Genomic DNA, 25,045 nt, shown 5'->3' on the forward strand with positions numbered 1-25,045 from the left:
GATTCAAGAGGTAATGTCGAAAAGTATAAGGCTCGTCTTGTTGCCAAGGGATCCACTAAGAAAGAAGACATTGATTACAAGGAGACTTTCTCACCTGTGTCGACAAAAGACTCCCTTAGGGTAATCATGGCACTTGTAGCTCATTATGATTTGGAGCTACATCAAATGGCTGTAAAGACTGCTTCCTCAATGGAGACATAGAGGAGTCTATATATATGGTGCAACCAGAGAATTTTGAGTCTAACGACTCAAAGCACCTAGTATGTAGATTAAAGAAATCCATTTATGGTTTAAAACATACATCCCGTCAGTGGTACCGAAAATTTGATCAAGTGGTTACCTCATTTGGATTTAAAGAGAACCCTGTTGATCAGTGCATATATGCCAAGTTTGTTATACTTGTTTTGTATGTGGACGATATATTGCTTGCGAACAATAATAAGGGTATGCTGCATCAAACCAAGTCATTTCTATTTGGCAATTTTGAACTGAAAGATCTTGGTGAAACATCCTTTGTTTTAGGCATACAGATCTATCGTGATCGTTCAAGAGGTATTCTTGGACTTTCACAACATGCTTATATTGAAAAGGTGCTTATAAGGTATGGTATGCAGAACTGTATACCCGGTGACACACTTGTGTCAAGAGGTGACAAGTTCAGCTTTCAGCAATGTCCACGGCTTGAACTTGAAATAAAGGAGATGGAGCAATTCCCATATGTGTCAGTAGTGGGAAGTCTCATGTATGTACTCGACTAGATATAACATTTATAGTGGGGATGTTAGGCAGATATGTTAGTAACCCAGGACCATCACACTGGAAAGCGGTAAAAAGAGTGATGCGGTATTTGCAAAGAACTAAAGGACATATGCTCACGTATCGGAGATCATATCATCTGGAGATGATTAGATATTCAGACTCCGATTTTGCTGGATGCTTGGATAGCAGAAGATCTACTTCAGACTATATTTTTATGCTTGTTGGAGGGGCTATATCTTGGAAGAGCGTCAAGCAGACGCTAATAGTCACTTCTACTATGGAGGCAAAGTTGATAGCATGCTATGAAGCATCTAATCACGGGATTTGGCTACGGAACATCATCACAGCATTACAGATCGTTGATGGCATTGACAGACCACTGAGGATCTACTGTGATAATAAAGCCGCAGAACTTTATGCCAAGAACAACCGCAGTTCATCGAAGTCTAAACATATCGACATCAAGTTTCTAGCGGTTAAAGAAAGAGTTCAGAGTTGTCAAATTATGGTAGAGCACATTAGAACAAATTCCATGTTGGTCGATCCACTCACCAAAGGCTTGGTGCCTAAGGTGTTTCATGCGCATGTTGTGGATATGAGAGTCCTTCTTATGGAAGAAGAACTCATCTAGTGGGAGTCTGTATTTATTTATTTTGCTCTACATTTAATAATAAAGACAAACATTTTGTTTTGATTATTGTACGTACTTAAAGTTCAAAATATTAATGGAAATTTATATGTTTGTTTGACACTTTGACTATGATATCATATTTACCACTACTGTTTAGCATTTGATGTTTGTAAATATGATATAGATTCCTTTTGGAATCATATGTAGGTGCAGCGGAGGCCGGTAAGAGGGGAGTGAATTGCTGAAAAAAAAATAAAGTATACCCTCCTCGTCTTTCAACTCAAAAAGATAGCAATAATTAAAAAGTAAACTTAACAGAAATAAAGAAAAAGAACTCAGCAATTTACTTGGTTACAACCAAGACAGTTGTTAATCCAAGGCAGAAGAAAAGCGCTCTGAAAAGATCTCCTTATCTGAAGGTGGAGAAGCATTTTACACAATGGAAAGCTCAGACAAGTTGCTAGGAATGACTACAGAGTTGAAAGAACAATTGATGATTAATTCCTAGGTCCAGGGGTCCTTTTATAGCTTCTGGAAAGTCTATCCCAAAGGTCCAATGTGCCTCCAACAGAGGTCCAAGGCGCCTCCAAGTGAGTGATCGGATAGAACTCTATCCGAATGCAAACGGTCAATTTGACCTGGTTGAAGGCGCCTTCAACAAGGACTAAAGGCGCCTTTAAGCTGGAGGCGCTTCCAATGCCTGATGGAGGTGCCTCCAAGCTGGCAGCTTTTGCTTCTTTGCTTCGACTTCCGAAGTTCCGTTCTTTTGGGTGATTCCGGCCAACCAAAATAGGGCTCATCCGAACCCAATTTCCGGCCTTCTCCTCGAGCAATCTTCCGTCTCGACTTTACATCCCTCGAACGCTGCGCACGTTCTTCTCGCCCACCGGTGTACTCTTCTGCAGCTCTCTCGTCCTTCGGACGCACCGATCCCGTCGGCTCTCTTCCCGTGCCGTCCTTCTCGCTAGCTGCGTCTTTCGCTCGACTTCCTGCGCTCCTAAGCTCCTGCACACTTAGACATAGGGATCAAACACAAAGCAGGATCTAACCAACTTAGTTGATCACATCAAAACAACCACGGGATCCAACAATCTCTCACTTTTTGATGTGCATCAACCCAAGTTCAAGTTAGGGTAAAAGTAAACAAACAACAATTTTAAAGAAAATTACTAACTAACATGTTAAGCATAAATTTGCAATAAATAAAATTGTAACTATTTAATTAAGAGTTTAAACAGAATTTTTTAAAAAATATTTTTAAAACTCAGAGTTTTGAAAACAAATAAAAAAAAATTCAAAATTCTCTCCCCCTAAACTTGTACATTTCTCTCTCCCTTTGATCACAACAAAAAGGGGGTAAGAACATGATATTTTAAAAAATATTTAGCAAATTTTTAGAAAATTTTTTGAGGAAGATGAATTTTTAGAGTTTTCCAGAAAAAATTTTCTAAGTAAACTGAATTTTTTTAGAATTTTTCAAAATAATTTCTAAGTAAAAATGAATTTTTAGAATTTTTTAAAAATGTTTAAAAAACTTTCAAAGCATTATTTAATTCTAGTTTAATGTTTTTTCAGAAAGTTAATTAAACATTTTATTTTAATATTTCAGCTTCTAGGTCGTGGCGAGGCACTAGGCCTTCTTGGTTATTGGAGCAACAACCACTTCCTTAGACAAAACTTCATAAAGAAATTTTAACGTTTAGGGGGCGTTTGGTTCATTCATAGGAATAGGAATCGAAATGGGAATCATTGTATTGTGGAATGGGAATGGGTATGAGCATGAATATCACTCTTAAAAGCAATGTTTGGTTAGTTGCATATTTTCTATCGGAACAAATCAAAATTTCCTTTTTTACCCTTAAAGGAAAATAAGATAAAAAATTATATATGAGAAAAAGATGAATGTGAGAGAAAAATATGATGAAAGAGAATGATGAGAGAGAAAGTGTGATGCCAATGAATGAAGAGAGAGAAAGTGTGATGAAAAAAATGAGAAAAGAGAGTGTGATAGGAGAGAGCATGATGAGAAAAGATGAGAGAGAAAATATGATGTGAGAGAAAGTGATGGGTGAGGATGAAGAGAGAGAAAATATAATGAGAAAAAAATGAGGAGAGAGAGTGTGATGAGAGAGATTGAGGAGAGAGAAAGTAAGATGAGAGAGAAAGTGTGATGAGAAAAAAGAGAACAGTGAGTGTGATGAGAGAGATTGAGGAGAGAGAAAATATGATGAGAGAAAAAGTGTGTTGAGGAAAAAAAGAAGGGAGTGTGACAAGAGAGATTGAGGAGAGAGAAAATGTGATGAGAGTGAAAGTGTGATAAGAAAAAAAGAGAAGAGAATGTGATGGGAGAGATTGAGGAGTGAGAAAGTATGATGAGAGAGAAAGTATGATGAGAAAAAAAGAAGGAAGAGAGTGCGATGGAAGAGATTGAGGAGAGAGAAAGTGTAATGAGAAAAAAGAGTGTGATAGGAGAGATTAAGGAGAGAGAAAGTGTGTGATAAAATGACTAGAGAGAAAATGTGATGAGAGAGAAAATATGATGAGAGAGAACAAGGAGAGAGAAGTGATACGAAAGAATAAATAAATAAATATATTTTGATATTTGATATTAAGGGAGAAAATTTTAATTTTAGGTCAAGAGTATTTTTGGAATAAGGGAATATTTTGATTGATGAAAATGGGGTAATGACTCATTGAAGGGGAGGTACATGGGAATGAGCTATTACCTAATTTCAAGGATTCATTCCCTTATTTGTATTCCTATTCTCATAATCCAAACATTAACAATGACAATCAATGATTCTCATTCCCATTCCCCACTCCTATTCCCCTAAACCAAACGCTCCCTTAATTTTTCTTCTGAAAGCCTTAATTTAAAAAAATTAATTTAGCACAGATTTTGGAACCCAATAGAGGTTCCTTCCTTCTGGATCAATAAGAAACTTAGGGGGAATATATGATTTTTGTGAATTTTCCTAAGTTGACCTTGATGATGTTTAACATACCAGTTTAATTTTCCATAAATTTTAAGTTTTGATTTCTGAAAAAGATTTGTTTTTAAACATGCATTAAATTTCAATTTTTGAATTTCTAATTTTAAGTTATCATTTTCTGATTTCAATTTATCTAAGATTCTATTTAAGTCAGCATTCTCTTTTTCTAATTTAAATAAATCTTTAGAAAGAGACTTGATAAACTGAAACGATTGAGTAGGGGTTAGATTACGCACCTGACTTACCTGACTTGGTGTGTAACGACCACCCTTCTTACTACTACTACTCTCTAAAGATGACCGTTACTTAACTACTAACTCTACTTAACCGGTATGATTAAATATCACATGGAAACCCTACCGAAAAATTTCGACAGAATCTCCCCTGTACCGGTGACCAAATCTATAATACAAACATAGTATACGCAGCCACAGACGGCTGGAACATATTTTCCACAATCACACAGTAATAAAAATCACAATAAAAACAAAGAAACTACTCTAGCAATAGCAATGACTACAGCACTCCACAAATAATAAAAGAGACTAGCTAGACATGCGGAAATAAACTCAACTACAATCCCAAATGTAATACAACATTAACAGAGGACTAAAAGAAAGTCTAGACAATTTTGCCAGCTACTTCTGGATCTCTCCACAGTCCAGACATCACACACCTTCATCACCACCACCATCCTGTCGCCTTCCTTTCATATCTTAGCTTTTCCTTTATCTGCGGTAGGAGGAAAAAAAACAAAAGATCTATAAGCGAAAACGCTTAGTAAGTACTAATCTATCTCACAAAAACATCGAAGTGCATAAAAAGAATGCAACAATACTAAAACTGAAATGCTAAAAGCAAAGCTGCATGTACTCATGGTATACAGAAATAAAACTGAATACTAAACATGCTCACTAACTGACAGGAAAGTAATGAAACAACTACTGTAAGCTTAGAATTAAAGAACTAAACTTTTATTGATTCTAAGCATAAAACTTGTTTCATTTTCTTATATCTTTATACCAGAAATTAATCTTTTAATTTCTCTTTTACCTTCTTCTTCTTTTCTTCTTACTTTACTTATACTAGAAATTAATCTTTTAATTTCTCTTTCACTTTCTTCTTCTTGTTCTTCTTTTCTTTCTTTTTTTCTTTTCTTTTCTTCTTTGGGCCCAGGCTTAGTACCATCTTTGTTTTGCGCGCTCTCTAATAGTGACTGGGGTAGCGAGCCTCCAGCCCTATGAGTATAAAGACCTCGGTCTTACCAGGGCCAAGACCTCGGAATTGGTCACCTGGATTTGTTTAACGACAACCTCGGAAGTCGGGTACTAGCCTCTTACTTTAATTTACTTGTTATCTCTTTTTAACTAGACTTTAGCCTTCTTCTTTACTCATGCTTCTTATAATTCTTTATTGGAGCCTATTAGAATCCTATAGATATATCTAACAAGTATAGGATTACAACTAACCAAGCATGCTATATAAAAATAACATAAAGGAAATCAAATCTGAACTCTCTCTAAGCATGTTATCAACAAGGCAAGAGAAAAGCAAAATCTGAACTTCTAACATGCTGTAAATAAAGGAAAAGAAAGCACATCTGAACTTACTAATCACGCTATAGAATAGGGCAAAAGAAAGTAACTTTGGGCCTTCTAAACATGCTATAAAATAAGGCAAAAAGAAGCAAATCTAATCTTACTAATCATGCTACAAAATAGAGCAAAAGAGAACTAATTTGGACTATCTAAACATGCTATGATAAGAGCAAAAGAAAGCTAATTTGAACCTTCTAAACATGCTGTGATAAGAGCAAAATAAGCAAATCTAATCTTACTAATCATGCTACAAAGTAGAGCAAAAGAGAACTAATTTGGACTATCTAAACATGCTGTGATAAGAGCAAACGAAAGCTAACTTGGACTTTCTAAACATGCTGTAAAATAGAGCAAAAGAAAGCTAACTTGGACTTTCTAAACATGCTGTAAAATAGAGCAAAAGAAAGCTAACTTGGACTTACTAAACATGCTGTAAAATAAACCAAAAGAGAGCTTATTTAGATTTCCTAAACATGCTGTGAAATAGACAACTGAATGCTACTTTAAACTTCCTAAACATGCTATAAATAAAACAAAAGAATACAACTTCAGGCTTCTTTAACGTGCTATAAAATAGGCAACAGAATGCTACTTCAAACTTTCTAAACATGCTATAAATAAAGCAAAAGAAGCAAATCTAATCTTACTAATCATGCTACAAAATAGAGCAAAAGAAAGCTAACTTGGACTTTCTAAACATGCTATAAAATAGAGCAAAAGAAAGCTAACTTAGACTTGCTAAACATGCTGTAAAATAAACCAAAAGGGCTTATTTAGATTTCCTAAACATGCTGTGATAAAAGCAAAAGGAAGCTAATTTTGGGGCTTTCTAAGTATGCTGTAATAAAAGCAAAAGAATGCAACTTTACACTTTCTATCATGCTGTAAAAAAATAGGGCAAAGAATCCCTTTTTGCTGGAATTTATGGCAGCAATTAGACTTACACGGGTACCACATTTAAGAATTAAAGGCACGCTTAAAAGACAACCATAGGCTGAAATACCAACTTAAAACTAATCAGGTGCATGGCATTAGCAAGGAAAACTAACACTATGTACCTAAATTAAGGGCTGTTCGTGCCCAACTTAGAACTAGTGAAATTTAGGAAACTTGCATGCATATCTAATAGCAAATGGTAGCTACTGGTGTTCAATTAACAGAAACCGAAGATGGCATCTCAACAAAGCAAGGAAGAAAACCCTAGCATATTCTTCTACTCGGCACAACAAGATCCGGAAGCAAGGTAACGAAAACCGAAAGCTCGGAGCAACTCCTACCGCAGGTGAGTAGTACTTACCCTTGATTGCTTGGACTTACAACCGAGAAGAGGAAGACTCTAGGGTTCGTGTAACGCCCGCCCTCCCTGCTAACCCTCCGGGACGGGGTGAAGAAACTCTACATACATCCTTCGCTTGCTGCTGCGTTTTCGTCCGAGACGAGAAGGCGAAATCGCCGTCGGGAGAGGAAAGGGGAAAGGAAATTAGGGTTCGGGAAAAACACTTAACCCTTTATAACCTAGATTTAAATTCTGCTCCAACTACAACTTAATTAAATTCGCTCCCCTTCTTAATCACAAATCAACCGCAGCCCAGTTGGTTGGCTGGGTTCGGCTGAGGTTCGGGTCGAGGTCGTGGGTTCGAGTCTCACCTTCAACGGTTTTTGTCAAAACTTCTTTCTTTTTGTAAACCTACTAAACGACCTCCAAAAATTACGTAAAAATACTCTAAAAAATTCTTAAAAATCTCTAGAATATTTTTAAAGCATTCCCAAATATTTTTATGGACTTTTAGAACTCTAAATAGAGAAAATTGGGTCGTTACAATCCCCCATACCTTATAAAAAGTTCGTCCTCGAACTTAGAATAGCTCGGGATACTTCTGTCTCATACTGTCCTCCCGCTCCCAAGTGATTTCCTCGTGCTTCTGGTTCTGCCAGTTGACCTTCACTAGTGGCACTTCTTTGTTTCTTAGTTTCTTGACTGCTCTGTCCACTATCTGTGTAGGTCTGCTCTCGTAGCTAAGATCCTCTTGGATCTGCACTGTCTGAGGCTGAATCACTTGGCTAGGGTCGTGATTGCACTTCTTTAGCATAGAGGCATGAAATACATTGTGTATTGTTGACATGTCTTGTGGTAAATCCAGCTTGTAAGCTACCTTCCCAATCCTCTCTGTAACCGGGTAGGGTCCTACATAGCGAGGACTTAACTTGCCCTTCTTGCCAAATCTCATCACTCCCTTCATCGGAGCAACCTTGAGAAAAACTGAATCCCCTACTTGGAACTCAAGTGGCCTACGGCGTGTGTCAGCATAACTCTTCTGTCTACTCTGGGCAGTCTCAATCCTCTGTCTGATCTTCTGGATAGCCTGAGTAGTCTCATCTATCAGTTCTGTCTGAATGCCCAGTTCTACTTTCATTTCTTTTCTTTCACCTACTTCTTGCCAGCAAATAGGTGATCTGCACTTTCTACCATACAACGCCTCATAAGGTGTCATCTTGATGGTGGCTTGATAGCTATTGTTGTAGGCAAACTCAGCTAAGCATAGATACTTGCACCAACTTCCCTTGAAATCCAGCGCACAAGCTCTGAGCATATCTTCCAAAATCTGATTTACTCGCTCTGTCTGTCCATCAGTCTGAGGATGGAAAGCTGTGCTGAACTTGAGTTTGGTGCCTAGTGCATTCTGAACACACTCCCAGAAGTGAGAGGTGAAGTGCACATCTCTATCAGAAATGATAGATTTAGGAACTCCATGAAGTCTGACTACCTCTTTAACATATAGCTGGGCCAACTGCTCTATAGAGTGGGACACCTTGATGGCTAGGAAGTGAGCAGACTTGGTCAATCGGTCTACTATTACCCATATCGCATCATATCCATTGGTGGTTCTTGGAAGACCTGTTATGAAGTCCATGGATATATCTTCCCATTTCCATTCTGGCATTGGAAGAGGCTGAAGAACTCCTCCTGGTGTCTGGTGTTCTGCTTTGACTCTTTGGCATGTCAAGCAGGTACTGACATATTTGGCAACGTCTCTTTTGAGTCCTGACCACCAGAACCTCTGTTTCACATCTTGGTACATCTTGGAAGAACCAGGATGCATGGAGTATGGTGTGCTGTGAGCTTCTTCTGAGATCTTCTTCCTCAGTTCTTCATCATTGGGCACGCAAATGCGACTCCCCTAATAAAGAATTCCGCTGTCTGTTACTCGAAACTCTGATTTATCTTCTTTTTGTAACTCTTGCTTGTTTTTTTTTAAAATGAAATTAAAAAAAAAATACTTATCATTATTTTAGAGGATATATACAAAATGAAATTTAATGAATAAAAATTTAAAAAAGTTATTATGTAATTAATATAAGATATTTTCTAATAAATATAGTAGAAGAGGGGCAGGTTTAACTTCGGTTCTCCTGCTGGCCAGCGGCGGCGCTAGCGAACGCTCCTCACCCGTCGAGCAGAGCCGCGGTTGTTCTCTTCGCGTGTAGACCACAGAGCTGCTCCACCTGGCGAGTCTCGTAGGCTTGTAGCGCCTGGCCGGCTTCCGCTTCCTTGGACGGCTCTCCGCCGGCGTGCTACCGCGCCTTCGCCGGATCTCCTGGTCGAGTCCGCACCCGCGTCGGGATTCGCCAATACGCCGTCGTCAGCATCACAGACATAGTTGAGTTCCACACGCACCCGTTTTATCTTCGCCGAGTCACCATTCCAATTCACCTGCGAACCTCGTGGGATCGCGGCCAGTTCCCCCTTTTGTCGGTCGGATCGTCTTTGCCAATTAGCCTTCGTTGCACTGGTTGGGATTAGATCCGAAGCAAAAAAGCGGGGATATCAGATGGGTTTTGGGCAAGTTGTGATCGGACCTCCAGGGTCTGGAAAGACCACCTACTGCAATGGCATGTCTCAATTTCTCAAACTTATTGGGAGGTATGCATGAATCATTTTCTTTTTGCGTGGTAAAATCATGATTTTGGGTGGTGTTTGTGGTCGTTAAGCTGCGACACTTAGCTTCCTCTAAGAAACGTTTCTCTCCACCCCATAGTTTTGCCTGCTTCTTCAAGCTGCATTAATTTGCTTCGAATATCTTGAGATCTTGCTTGGTTTGCACACGGTTTATGTTATTCATTCCTTTATAAGATTGTGAGTTACTCTACCTTTTGAGCTATTAAGAAAAGTTAACCTTTGGCTTGCAGAAAAGTGGTTGTTGTCAATTTGGATCCTGCAAATGATTTGTTACCGTATCCTTTGAATTCAATCTTATTCTACTTATTTACATCAGCGTTGCAAGTTCTGTGGCTTGAATGTTTTCTTTTGACTAGTTAAAACAGATATGAATGTGCCGTGAATATTGATGATCTAATAAAACTCAGTGATGTAATGTCGGAGCATTCTCTTGGTCCAAATGGAGGTAAGATCAGTGAAACAACTCCTTTACACACTTTTGCAACAATTGTATGTAGATACTGTTTTTTTTTAAAACTATTTTTGATGTGCCTTTAGGTCTTGTCTACTGCATGGATTACTTGGAGAAGAACATTGATTGGTTAGAGTCCAAGCTGAAACCTTTTCTTGATGGTGAGCACAAAAATTCCCAAATTTGTTTATGAAGTTATCAATTATTCTATCTATGCAAATCCATGCCCATTCCATATAATGAACTTGGGTATCCATACCTGATTAAATGGGTAATGTATCATAGGTATCACCTAGCATCCAACTTGTTTGTGCATGAAAGAAGAAAAATAAGAAATTAGTGATTCTAATAACATTTATTTTTATATAATATTAATAAATTTATTCGAGTACCAACTACCCATAGCCATAAAATTCCAATCCATCCCATGCCTGTCATGGTGTCCAAATATACCTGTCCAAGAAATCGTTAAAATGGATATCCAAAAGTATCCATACCTTTTAGCCTAGTATTCCCTGTTTGCATAATTGATGAACCGTACTATGTAAGTGAAACACCGCAATGGTATTAGAAGCAAGTATGCAAAAGGGTCGAGATAGAATGAATTTTGCCACAGGCTTTGTTTGGTATATAAATTTGGAGATTGATTTCAAGCTCAAACTTGGTTTTGCTAGTGGATTCAAGCTTGAGAATTCTAAAGTTTGCATTCAACTTCTTTATGTAGCTAAATAATTTCAGTTCAGACTAATATCATTTGTGCTTATGCTTGAGTTTAGAAAGGCCAACTAGGCTCTCAAGTAGTGAAACTTGATTCCAACTAGAAGTTCATGAATGCTTGAGTTTGAGTCTGGAAGACTCATTGAAAATATACTGCTCCACATCTAAGTTATATAAAGTGAAATCCTCTTACATGAGGTAGGAGTTAGATAACATGAAATCTAAAAATATAAAATGAGTGACCCCTCTTCTATTGTTTATTTTTAAAGGAGGGTGGGGGAGATTTCAACCTGACTAGATACACATTTTATGGATGCACATGAGCGTAGTTGTGTACAAGTCACAAAACATTTCTACCCCTTTATAGTACACAAATGTTTTGGTTATGCATGTTCAACCTACATGATGTGCTGATAATTCCTTGTCTTATGATTGTGGTTGTTATATTTAGCTAAGAAAAATTAGTATAGAAACAAAGCTGACTGTAAGACTATAAATTCTTTCTTTGCTTCTCACAACACTATTTAATATGTACTTATTAAGATGAATTGGTTGATGGTCATTATATAATACTTTGGTCTAGAGGGCCGATATCAGATATTAAATGCATTCGACAGGTTATCTTGTCACCGATAAATATGGCAAGTTCGTGTTATCTAAATGATTTATGAATCACAAATAACATGACTTTTATGATATCTTGACTTCAATTGTCATCTCTTTAGTTGATATATAGAAACATGGTTTAGGAAAAAGAACATTAGTTTAGGGTTTAGGGAAATGATATCTACTTTCTGTCTGCCTTTAGGTTTGGAAATTGTAGTTAGTTGAGGAGCATGATTCTATGAAAATTAGGGTTGATTTATTGGACTAGTAGCTATTAGTGTAGGATCTATGCGCACGTGAGATGGTGGTGAATCACGCGTGTTTTTTTTTAAATAGTCTTTTTAAGATTTAAAATAAAGTGCAGCGGAAAATAGAAACGATAAAAACAAGCGAAAGAACACAAGGTCGGTTTTTACTTGGTGGAGCCTTCGTCGACTCCTACTCCAAGATTCATGTCCTTTGGACCTTTCTGATGTGTAATTCACTATCAAATTGCTTCTTTACAAAAATTGGGCTGGTAACAAAACTGCCAACCTTAGAATTTAATATACAAGAAAAAAACAATAGAAAAATTACGCAATAACTATACATTACCATAGTCTAGGCTCGTTTGAGCACGTAGCGGCGTCGTGTTGTTCTTGCGTCGTTGAAGCTTGAATGTGGCAGCAATGCAAGGTCATAGAATAGTCGTAAGAGCTTGTGTATGAGTTGCGCCCCTTCTGCAGGCCGAACATCTCTTTTATTGAGCATTGAGGGTGCTTCCAACCTCATATGAGGCGCCTCCAGCTGTAAATTTGATCCCTTAAGCTTTGGTTGCGATAAGTCACACGGACTGCGACTTCTATCCACTCGAGGGCGCCTTCCAGTTCCAGGCGCTCCGATGTGTCTCCAATGCACTCTAAGGCGCCTCCAGCGTACTCCGGGGTGCCTCCAGCATACTCTAGGGCACCTTCCCACCATGAGAATTTTATCCTCAAAAGTTTATCCACGCGAGAGCGCCTTCGCTGGATCCAAGGTGCCTCCACGCCACTCCGAGGCACCTCCTTGACCCTCTCGAGGCGCCTCGAACGCTGTTCATATGAGGCTTTACTTTGTTTTTGCTCCTGCAAAAACATGTTAGGTAGTTAACTTGTAAAACAGAGTTAGTGCAATTCAATAAGATTATTAATTAGATTTTGTCTCTTCGAAACTAGGATTTAGTCATGGTCTCAGTTTAGCCTTCCAAAATGGATCTAAGTTGGACCAGCGCCTAAAGTCCCTAATTGAGACTCGTCCTCACTGGATCACTTTCATCTAGTGACTTACCTCACTTACCATGCAAAATCACTTGATTCTCCTTTGACCCACCAGGCCTTTCTGCTAGTTGCCAGGTCCGCATATCCAACTAGACTTCGGCCAGTTGTCAGGTCCTGCAAACCTAGCTGGACTTCCCGCCAGATATCAAGTCACTCCTTGACCTATCTGGACTTCCCATAAGCTATTAGGTCTAACAGACCTAGTTGGATTTCAGCCTGGTATCAGGTCCTCCAGACCCATCAAGTCCTGCACACTTGGTAACAACGTTAGATGACACAACATCTAATTTTAATCCAATTATTATTCATCAAAACCTAAGTTTGACCATTGATGCTAACTGCACCAATAATTAGTGTCTATGTTTCAAACAAGATAGATCAAGGAAGAGACTTAGCTATTATGGACACTGATAATGGCTGGTTGATTGTATACAGAATCTAAAATAAGAATATTGCCCTATCTTTTAAGCTGGCATATTGAAATGCGACTATCTTGGATTTGCTTAGGAAAGAACTTTGGTGTACTTTTTTATGTTTGTCTTCTTTATTATTTAAGTAAATTTTATGAGTCTGTCGTGTTCTAAATAGTGTAAAATGCCATCATATCAGATTAGACTTTCTTTAACAATGTCTCCTTTTGAGCTCGTTTGGGTTGTAGTCATCTCCTGATGTTCTTTTTTTCTTGTCCAACCTTGTTCAGTCATCTACAATTTCTATCTGCCCAAAATTTTCATTTTATTAAATTAAACAAAATTATTTCAGCTTTTTACTGAACCAAGTAGCTAACTTTGGCAAATACCCAAATCACGTACCCTACTTTCAAAATTACCAAATCACGTACCCAGTACCCATTTTACTTATTTTTTTTTAAATACATAGATTTTTTTTAACGATCAATTTATGTTAAAAAATTCATTGTTCTTAATATATTGTGTCAAATTGATGCTTGAGGGCATATATATAATTAGGAGAACTAGGCGAACACATGACTTGATTTCATGTCATTCCGAGCTCTATAGGTCTATTAGCAAGTTTCTTTATCTAGTTCTCTTAATTATATATATATGCCCTCAAACATTAATTTGACATAATATATTGAGAATAATGATTTTTTTAATACAAATGTATCCAAAAAATCTAATTCATATTGCAAAAATCATTGCACTCACTATATTTGGTCAAATTAATATTCGAGAGCATGGATATATAATTAGGAGAACTAGAGCAACACATAGAACCTGATTATGTCATTTCGAACTTTCTAGGTTCATCTACCGATTTTGTCTGACATGAATATGCCCGAAAAATTTAATTTGTATTAGAAAAATCATTACACTCAATATATTGAGTCAAATTAATATTCGAGAGCATGGATATAATCAGGAGAATTACAGCAACACATATAACTTGATTTCATGTCATTCCGAGTTTTAGGTCCATCTATTGATTTTGCCCAAAATCAGTTAAAGCCAGCTGATGCAACTAGAGCTTGGAATGATATGGAACTAGGTTCTATGTGTTCGTCTAGTTCTCCTGATTATATCTATGCCTTCAAACATCAATTTGGCACAATATATTGAGAGCAGTGTTTTTTTACATGAATGTATTTGAAAATTTTAATTTGTGTTAAAAAATCATTGCATTTAATATATTGCGTAAATTGATGATTGAGGGCATGTATATAATCAGGAGAATTAGATGAACACATAGGACTTAGTTCCATGTCATTCCGAGCTCTCTAGGTACATCGACCGATTTTCACATATTTCGGGCAAAATCGGTAGATGGATATAGAGAGTTTGAAATGACATGAAATCATGTTCTATGTGTTTCTCTAGTTCTCCTAATTATATCTGTTGAATACTTTTGAAGATGTCCTTAATTGTAGGGATTATGATTAATTTAAATTAACTTGATTATAGAGATTGTGATTGATTGTAATTAATAGACATACATAATTATATCTGTTGAGAGTAGTGTTTTTTTACATGAATGTATTTGAAAATTTTAATTTGTGTTAAAAAATCATTGCATTTAATATATTGGGTAAATTGATGATTGAGGGCATGCATATAATCAGGAGAATTAGACGAACACATAGGAATTAGTTCCATGTCATTCCGAGCTCTCTAGGTACATCGACCGATTTTCACATATTTCGGGCAAAATCGGTAGATGGATATAGAGAGTTTGAAATGACATGAAATCATGTTCTATGTGTTTCTCTAGTTCTCCTAATTATATCTGTTGAATACTTTTGAAGATGTCCTTAATTGTAGGGATTATGATTAATTTAAATTAACTTGATTATAGAGATTGTGATTGATTGTAATTAATAGACATACATAATTATAGGATCCTCTTTCCCTCCTTATGTATATAAATACTTACATGTAAGCGGATTATTGTTATGCGAAATATATGGTCTCTTTCTCTTCTACATGCTATTAGAGCGAGGTTCTCTTTCTCTGACCTAATTTTTCTACCGCCTCTTGTTGTCGCTTCCTATTGCTGTCGCCGCCTCCTACTATCGTTGTCGATTTCGGCGCCGATGTACTTTTTTGCCGATTTCGATGCTGACGTCATTTTCTTCCAATTTCGGCGCCGACGCCCTTTTCTGCTGATTTCGGTGCCAACGCCCTATGCTGTCGATTTTGGCACCGACGTCCTTTCCTATCGTTTTTGGCACCGACGCCTCGTGTTGCTGATTTCTACGCCGACGTCCTTTTCCGCCTCGGGTTCTTCGTGGGACCACGACTTTCTTGACACCAGTTTTTCCTTATCTTTCGACACTTCGGCTATGGCTGCACGCGGTTGTGGATTCTTTCGGGGTGTAGTTGCGGTCGTGGTTATGGAGTCAATAGCACCAGGAGTAGTTGTTCGTGTTCACTGTGGTCGTTCCAACCATGCCTCCGCGAAGTGTTGGACGAAGTTTGATAAGCCTGGCTAATAATGCATCTGCCGAACTATCGACTCCATCACCATACCTTGTTAGTTATGATGATATGGTATCTGTTTCTTGTACTAATTATAAGAAATTGCTTCTCTCTTCTGCTAGCATTTCCTTTGTCACTACCACCTCATCCTCTTCAGATGTGTTTGCTGTGTTTCGTGATAAGTCTTGGATGCTAGATTTCGGTGTCTCTGCTCATATTGTTGGTAACAAGTCTGTTTTCTCTTCCTCTTTTATTTCCTCATCTTTATCCCTAGTCCGTCTAGCCAATGGTACCTATTCTTCGATTACGGGAAGAGGTGTTGTTAGACAAATATCACTCTTGATAATGTTCTCTTTGCACCTAAATTTTCTATTAGTTTACGGTCCATAAGCCAGCTAACAAAAGCTCACCACTATTATGTATCTTTTTATCCATCCTATTGTATTATTTAGGATCTGCACATGAAGAGGATAATTGGTGGAGGACATGAGAGTGATGGCCTATACCATCTGGATTCGGTTACACTTGTAAGTTTCCGGGCACTCTCAACAATTATGTTTCCTTATCAGTAGTATTATTGTCTAGGTCACCCATCTTCTTCCACTCTCAAAAGTTTAGTTCCCATTTCGTCTACTGATTTCCAGTGCGAGTCCTGTGAGTTTAGCAAACACAATTGTACTTCTTTTCCTTCTAGAGTTGATAAACGTAGTTCTTCTGCTTTTGAACTTGTTCATTGTGATGTTTGGGGACTTAGTAGAATTGAGTCGAGAGGAGGTTTTCAGTAGTTTGTAATTTTTGTTGTTCTTATTCTCGCATGACTGGGTTATATTTATTCAAAAATAGGAGTGAGGTTCCTAAGGTGTTAATATCGTTTTATAACGAAATAAAAACACAATATTTTGTTGTCTTGCACATTCTTCGTATCGATAATGCACTTGAAGACAGTGTCTATATTTTGTAATTCTCATGGCCTAATTCCTCAATCCTCTTGTTCATACACATCCCAACAAAATAGAACGCAAACACCGTCATATTTTAAACGTAACTCGTCCTATTCTTTGTCACATGCATGTTCCTAAGTTTTTGTGGGGTGATGCTGCACTCACAGCTTACTTTCTCATAAATAGGATGCCTTCTATTGTATTACATGGGAATATCCCCTTCTCTTGTCTTTAACCTGACGAATCTCTTTTATCCTCGCATATTTGGTTGTGCTTGTTTTGTTTATGATTTTACTTCTGATTTGGATAAATTGTCTCCTCGCTCTATTAAATGCATCCTGCTTAGATATTCTCACACACAAAAAAAAGATATCGTTGTCTTGACCCACTGACAAAACGCAGTTACACCTATGCTGATGTTACGTTTTTTTGAGTCTCAACCATACTTTTCCCCCATGTAGCTTAGTCACATGATACATTAACATCTCTTCCATTACCTATTCCACCATCCCTATCTCCCACTGTAGATGCTCCGTCTCCTAAATCAATGCAGATGTACATGAGGTATGCTCTGCCATAACCAGATTCATATCCCTCACCTCCTCTTCCTATAGATTTTGATGCTCCTTGCCCCTTCGATATTGATCTACCTATTGGTCTTCGTAAATATATTCAATCTTGCACTACTCATCTTTTGTCTAATCATATTTCGTTTGATTACCTTGGTTGTGTATTCTGCGCTTTTGTTGTTTCTCTATCATCTACAAAAGTTCCAACTTCCTACTCTAAGGCTTATCAACTCTCAGCTTAGCGAACTGCAATGGATGAGGAAATGTCTGCCCTTATCTCTCATGGTATTTAGGAGTTGATGGATGCACCACCTTATGTTGATATTGTTGCTTGCCGTTGGATATTTACTCTAAAATTTAAAGCTGACGTTTCTATTGATTGATACAAAGCTTGTCTGGTGGCCAAAGGATTTATACAAACTTATGATGTTGATTACTTTAAGACGTTCTCTCCTACTCGTCTTAATTCTATTAGAGTTCTATTCTCCTTAGCTGTCAATCAATCTTGGCCAATGTATCAGCTAGATGTGAAGAATGCCTTTCTTTTGGCGATTTGCACGAGACCGTGTTTATAGAGCAACCTCCAGGGTATGTTGCTTAGGGGGAGAATGCTACTATGGCTTGCTGACTTAAAAAGACTTTTTATGGTCTTGAACAAAGCCCTAGAGCCTGGTTTTATAAATTTAGTAATATAATCAATGTTGTTGGCTTTAAACAGTGCTAATTGGATCATTCTGTGTTTGTACGATAGAGCACGAATGAGATTATCGTTCTTATTGTTTATGTTGATGACATCCTAATATCCGACAGTGATATACGTGGGATAGACAAAACTAAGAAGTATTTGCAACAATACTGTGTGACGAGGGGTATGAGACATCCTAAGTATTTCTTTGGAATTGAAATTGCTCATAACAAATCTGGAGTTTCATTATGTTAACGGATGTATACTACAGATTTAGTCAAAGAAACTGGATTGCTTGGAATGAAGCTAGTTGATATGCCTATGGATATCAATTCAATTGTTTGGGATGATGCCGGAGAGTTCTTTGAGGATAAGGCAAAATATAGTCAGCTTGTTAGGAAACTCATCTACTTAGCAGTAACGAGACATGACATCTCTTTTGTAATTGGAATAGCCAGTCGTTTTATAGATAAGGTGAAGCAAGTTTACTAGGATGTCACTATCAGGATTCTTAAGTACATTAAGAAATCTCTAGGAAAAGGGTTATCATGAGAAATGAGCACATATAGATCGAAGCTTTTCTGATGATGATTATGCTGGATCTAAGATCAACAGACAATCCGCTTCTGGGTATTGCAGGAAAAATCTAGTAACGTGGTGAAGTAAGAAACAAACTGTTGTTGCTAGGTCAATTGCCGAAGTTGAGTACAAAGCATGGCTCACACTGTAACCGAGATGTTATGGTTGAAGAATTTACTTGAAGAATTAGGGTTCACATACAATGATCCACTACCAATGTACTTGATAACCAAGCAACTATTCACATTGCAAGTAACCCAGTTTTTCATGAGAGGACTAAGCATATTAAGGTTGACTATCACTTTATTTATGAGTATGTAATGAGTCAGAAAATTGTCACTCCATTCACATCATCATCCAACCAAGTTGGAAAGCATTAGGAGAAAAACGATTCTCGGAACTTTATGACAAGTTGGATATGATTGGCATATATGCTTCAGCTTGAGGAGGAGTGTTAAATACTTCCGAAGGTTCCCTTAATTGTAGGGATCATGATTGATTTAGATTAGCTTGATTATTGAGACTGTGATTGACTGTAACTAATAGACATACCATAATTATAGGATCCTCTTTTCCTCTTTATGTATATAAATACCTACATGTAAGTGGATTATTGTTATGTAAAATATATGGTCTCTTTCTCTTCTACAATATCCACGTTCTCAAATATCAATTTGACCAAATATATTAAGTGCATTGATTTTTTTAATACGAATTAGATTTTTTGGACACATTCGTGTTCAAAAAATCAATGCTCTCAAGATATTATGCCAAATTGATGTTTGAGGGCCAAAATCGAATGATGAACCTAGACAGATCGGAATAACATGAAACAAAGTCTTATGTGTTCATCTAGTTCTCTTGATTATATTCATACCCTCAAACATCAATTTGGCATAATATACGAATCAAATTTTTAATTATTTTTAAAAAGAAAAAGGGTTTTAATCGATTGCTACCATGTAGCAATCGATTAAAGCTATTTTTGTAATCATGAACAATAACTTGAATCGATTGCTACACTGTAATAATCAATTAAAACCTTTTTTTAAAAAAAAAACGATTAAAACTTCGATTCGTGTTCAAAAAATCACTACTCTTAATATATTATCCCAAATTTCGATCGAAACGACCTAGAGAGCTCGGAATGACATGAAACCAAAGTTTTATGTATTCATCTAGCTCTCATGATTATATATATGCTCTCAAACATTAATTTGACACAATATATTGAGAGCAGTATTTTTTTGAACACAAATCGATCCTTTAAAAATAATTGTGTATTTAACAAAAAAAACCCATCGATTGTTATATTGTAGCAATCGATTGGGATAAATACGAAGGGGTAAAATGGATATTGAGTATGTGATTTGGTAATTTTGAAAGTAGGGACTTGATTTGGATATTTGGCAAAATTAGCTATGTGGTTTGGTAAAAAGCTGAAATTGTTTTAACAACTTTTCTCCCGGGGAAATGAAGTAATCATATAAGTCAATGCTATACTGAGCAAAAATATGTCTGCATGTTACTAAAGTAATGGTTGACTATCATGGGCTATGATTCTCTTTCACCATGCTAGAGGTACAGTGGATCCTTTGGTTGTCTTAAGAAGTATCCAAGCATTTGTTTATTCTTTTAGGTTCTTGATGTTTAAGCGTGTTCATTGACATCAATAAATATCTTGTTTCTAGTCAATTTAATTAAATATAAAAGGATGTTTGAAAGTGGAAATATCTAATTATTGCTTCATCAATAATCAGTTTCTCCAGCATTTAGACTGAACTGTCTTTCTTAATTTGAGGCCACTACTTTCTATTCAATCTATCGAAGCATTTGCTTTTTTCTTTTGTTCACTTGGTGTTTAAGCATGTTCATTGACGCTGATGAATATTTTTCTCTTAGTCAATTTAATTAAATATATAGGATATTTGAAAGTGGAAAGATCTTGGTATTACTTCATCAAATATCAGTTTTTCCAGCATTAGACTAAACTATCTTTTCTTAATTGCAGACCACTACTTTCTATTTGATTTTCCTGGCCAGGTTGAGCTTTTCTCTCTTCATTCAAATGCAAAGAATGTCATCACTAAACTTGTACATACGTTGGATCTTCGGGTATATTATTTGCACACGTGATGATCAATTGCATCCATCTCTCGTTTTAAATTGTTTTATGTTGCAGTGCATTTATTAACACTTATTATTTCTTCATCCCATTCAGTTGACTGCCGTCCATCTAGTTGATGCTCATCTATGCTGTGACCCTGGGAAATATGTCAGCGCATTGGTGCTTTCATTAACAACCATGTTACATCTGGATTTGCCACACATAAATGTACTTTCCAAAATTGATCTGATCGAGAACTATGGAGAACTTGGTGTGTACAAAATTATGTCTTGTGCATTTATAGTGAAATACATAAGCCTTTATAATGATTAAGTTAGAGTTATCTAACTTCTTCTGCAGCTTATAACCTGGAATATTATATGGATGTTGAAGATCTATCCTACTTGCAGTATCATCTTGATCAGGACCCTCGTTCGTCAAAATACAGGTATCTATATTGAGTAATTTTGCTAACTTCAGTGTCCTTGTTCCTTTTTTTTCTGAAATATTTTAAAAATACATTTGCATATCTAGATACTTGTTAATCTAGAATGCTTTATAACTTATAAGGCAAGAATATAGTTCTTTGCTTCCCCCTAAATGTTTTCGTATTGCAAACTAGTCTGTTATTACAAGATTCAGCTTTCATTACAAGCGCCCTTTTAAGTTTGTGCAGGTGAAATTTTATGATTTGTTGGATTTCATATCCTCCCTATACTCAAAGTATCGTCTCTGAACATAAACTATTTTGGTGCATAAAGTATAAAATTTCTCTTCTGTATCAAGTTTGGTGTTAACCCTGAACTGGTGCCACCTTGGTGTTTGTGAATCTAACTTTTTTGGTCACATTGAGTGGTTTTAGAGTTAAATTTAGATCAACTGGCATCAATTAATGCCTAACTAAATCCTAATGGCTCTAATTAGGATTGCATGGTTGTAGGTTCTATCCGGATCAGTTTGGTCGATCCAAAGTCAACATGAAGTTGAAATTGCCTTTGGCCCTTCATTACGTACTCTCATCTTGGGTTCTTCTCTTCTTTGTGCTTGCTATGCCTAAACTCCTCTACTCTCATTTTTCAATTTTCAAATCTCAATCATTTTCAACTTCAATTCAAATGGAAGAATCGAGTTCATCTCGCGAGAAGAAGGTTAGGGTTAAGGGTTGATATTTTTTGAATTGTCAAACCATTGATGAACCATAACTTGAATCATAAACCAATGGTTTTGAACCATGAACCATAACCGGCTTCGACAGTTAAGGTTAAGAGTTGAGATTTTCCAAACATTTTTCTGGACTGTGGCCAGGTTTAGGATGCACATATATATCTCCCAATACCAAGAGATACATGGTTGGTACTGAATGATAATATTGACGAGGAATTTCCTTCATGGCAACGTAGTTTCAGTTTCTCCATAACTAGAATGATATGGTACATTTGGCTCATGCTGATTGACATTCAATAAGATTTGAAACTGTGTGAATCCTCATTCCACTTGCATCTCTTTACCTGAAAATATTTGTAACTTAGAGATTTTCACTGCCCTCAATTTTGAACAAATTTCCCATTGGTTGAAACAATATTTTTCAAGAATACAAATGCAAGTGGGGTGTATTGGAACATTGGTTCGATTTTCACATTTTTGTGTTATTTTTTTTATCTACTCTGCAGGAAGCTCACCAAGGAGCTATGTGATGTCATCGAAGATTTTGGCCTCGTCAACTTCTCAACATTAGACATTCAAGCAAGTTACCTATTCGTTTTCCCCCCATTGTACTCATTCCTTAACTCTTAGACATTACATAACTCTCAATTTCAGGACAAAGAAAGTGTTGGTAATCTTGTGAAGCAGATAGACAAAAGCAATGGATATATATTCAACGACATACAGGGTAGCGTTGTGGAGTTTAGCAAAATTGCAGCTGCGCCACTAGATTGGGACTATTACAGATATCCTTTTTGATCGATGATAATTTCCATATCATTTTCTTATATAGCTTAATGTTCAGTTTTTCTACCATGCATTTAGCTCATAAAATAACTATTCTATTTCTTATGAATTTTCATGGAATAACTGTTCCTATATTTGGTAGCAAAATCACCATCGACTACTATTCATACAGAATATTTATTCCAAACTCATAAGGAATAATCATTTCTTGCTCTATTTTAAGAATAATTCTTCCTTGCCTATTCCATATTTCCCATAACACATTCAAATGTTCAAAACCAGACCAACTAGGTTGGTCTGTCTTGTCTTTCCAGGCAAGTCGATTCATTTTACTCGTAAAGGCCCTGGGAAAAATTTCAATATCAAAACAATTTTAGATCATAAACCAAGATTAAATTTGTGCTCTTCAATACTTTTAGGAATACAAATTTAGTCTTAATTTATTATTCGAACCAAAATATCTCGGCTATTCAATACATAATATGTGTTACTGGGAGTATGGGGAGATCAAATTTGAACTTAATTTGTGATTTGGAGCTTTTGGTGATTCAAAATAGTTTAGAGTCATGAATTTAGACTGGAGAATTTAAATATACTTTTAGTTCATGATCTAGAATGGTCCTAGTTCATAAATGTGTTTTTGACTCAAACCACTTTTGTAGAAGTTATTTTGGGCTAGTAAAATAGTGTGAGGCAAAGATGCTCCTTCCGGTGGCATATGCAAATGGAGGTTCATTCTTTTGGGCAAAATTAAAATTGGTGATTTGTATTTCTGAATGGTTTTACGTTAATGCCGTACCTTAACTGTTGGTTACAACTGCTGCAGTCCAGGAGAAGCACATGAAGGATAAATAGTTATGCAGGTGGCAGAAATGGCTATCGGGCAGGGAGCTAGTGACGAGGCGACTCCCTTTGTATCGGTTTATCCACCCTGCTCTATTACCTGCAAATAGGAAAAATCAAGCTTCATCAGAAGACAAACTGTGAGTGAAAAATTGTATATGCTTTGTCAATCTATGAATTTAGTGAAGTAATTTACTTTCTTTGAACATATCCTCACAACAATAAAGCTATCAGAAAATCAGATATTTTAATGTCTTCTACTTGTTTTCGGGCAAGTTGTTTACGTCCTAATACAAGTTGGTACGAGAAGTTTGTTAAGTAATGAGTTTTCTCATAAAATAAGACCTACAGTAGTCGAAACTAAGTAGATGATTTTTGTACTGTGTGAAAGCCTTAAAAGAAGGTTTAGTTTTATGTAGATACCTGTCTTTTGGTTAGAATTTTGTTGATTTCTCAACCTCGTCCGAGTTGGACGTCAATGGTTATCGAAATAGAATTTTTTTATATGATAATCCAAAGCAGCCTGGATGGATGAGTGTTTACCTGTCAGTGAAATCACCGATTGCCATCCATTTAAGGCATTCGGGTCAAAGAGCTTTGCAATATTGTCTTTGGTTTATGGAGCAATGAACAAATTGCCGATGTATCTCCTCAATACTCAGTATCCTCTTCCCATCGTTTCCGAATATCACCGAGCTTCGCTCTCGTGGTACTTGAATTTGCGGAACGATTTTTCAACTTCTTTGGCCACCTTTCCACTCACCATAGGTTCCTAGATCTATATGATAGTAGGATATATTATAGTTGAGGAGTTCGAATTACTTATGACATTGGTCCGTTTGTCATGATCCATTTGCACATCTCGATTAATTTTGATAGTTGGTGGAAAATTTTTACACGATCAGATTGGTCTCTGGGATTAGTCGGATTGTAAAAACTGAATACGTGAATCATCAATAAAAAATATGGTAATAGGGCTATAGGATCTCAAATACTCCATGAGAAGACTAAGATGAGGAAACCATTGAAGGATCCACCTGAAAATGCCATGTTCATTCATGCACCGCTAGCGAGACAAGCAACCATTGAACAAGGGCTCGTCCCACAACATGCCTTGGGTAGGCAAACATGGGCGTGCTCCAAAATTACGAGATAAACAATTTTTTTTAAAAAGAGAGAGAGAGAGAGAGAGGGAGAGAGAGAATCACTTAATATAACCAAATAAAAATATATTGGAAATTTTCCAAAGGACAAAGGTGTACTTTAGTTTTCAAAATTTCATAAGTATTTTAAATTTACCAGAGAGGGCATTTTTTTCCTAAAATACCTTTAGTCTCGTCCAAACTGTTTCATTGGACATGCTACTATCTAAAGCTTTAGACATTCGATTGCAACTGATGTCAGTAGATTGAATGTGGGATCATCAT

At 36.7% G+C, this 25,045-nt stretch overlaps 1 protein-coding gene across 1 annotated transcript; it reads left to right on the top strand.

The window, feature by feature from the left end:
- Positions 1-9,368: 9,368 nt before the first annotated feature.
- On the top strand, positions 9,369-23,936 carry LOC121985408 (GPN-loop GTPase QQT1-like). The gene is made up of 10 exons (XM_042538847.1): positions 9,369-9,903; positions 10,170-10,214; positions 10,305-10,384; positions 10,477-10,551; positions 20,730-20,833; positions 20,940-21,096; positions 21,186-21,273; positions 22,496-22,568; positions 22,644-22,774; positions 23,591-23,936. Exons 1-10 carry the CDS (start codon positions 9,812-9,814, stop codon positions 23,628-23,630), a joined length of 885 nt encoding a protein of 294 aa, XP_042394781.1. The 5' UTR covers positions 9,369-9,811; the 3' UTR covers positions 23,631-23,936.
- Positions 23,937-25,045: the final 1,109 nt, after the last annotated feature.

This window comes from Zingiber officinale, chromosome 5B (genome assembly GCF_018446385.1).
Source record: "Zingiber officinale cultivar Zhangliang chromosome 5B, Zo_v1.1, whole genome shotgun sequence".
Classification (NCBI taxonomy): Eukaryota; Viridiplantae; Streptophyta; class Magnoliopsida; order Zingiberales; family Zingiberaceae; genus Zingiber; species Zingiber officinale.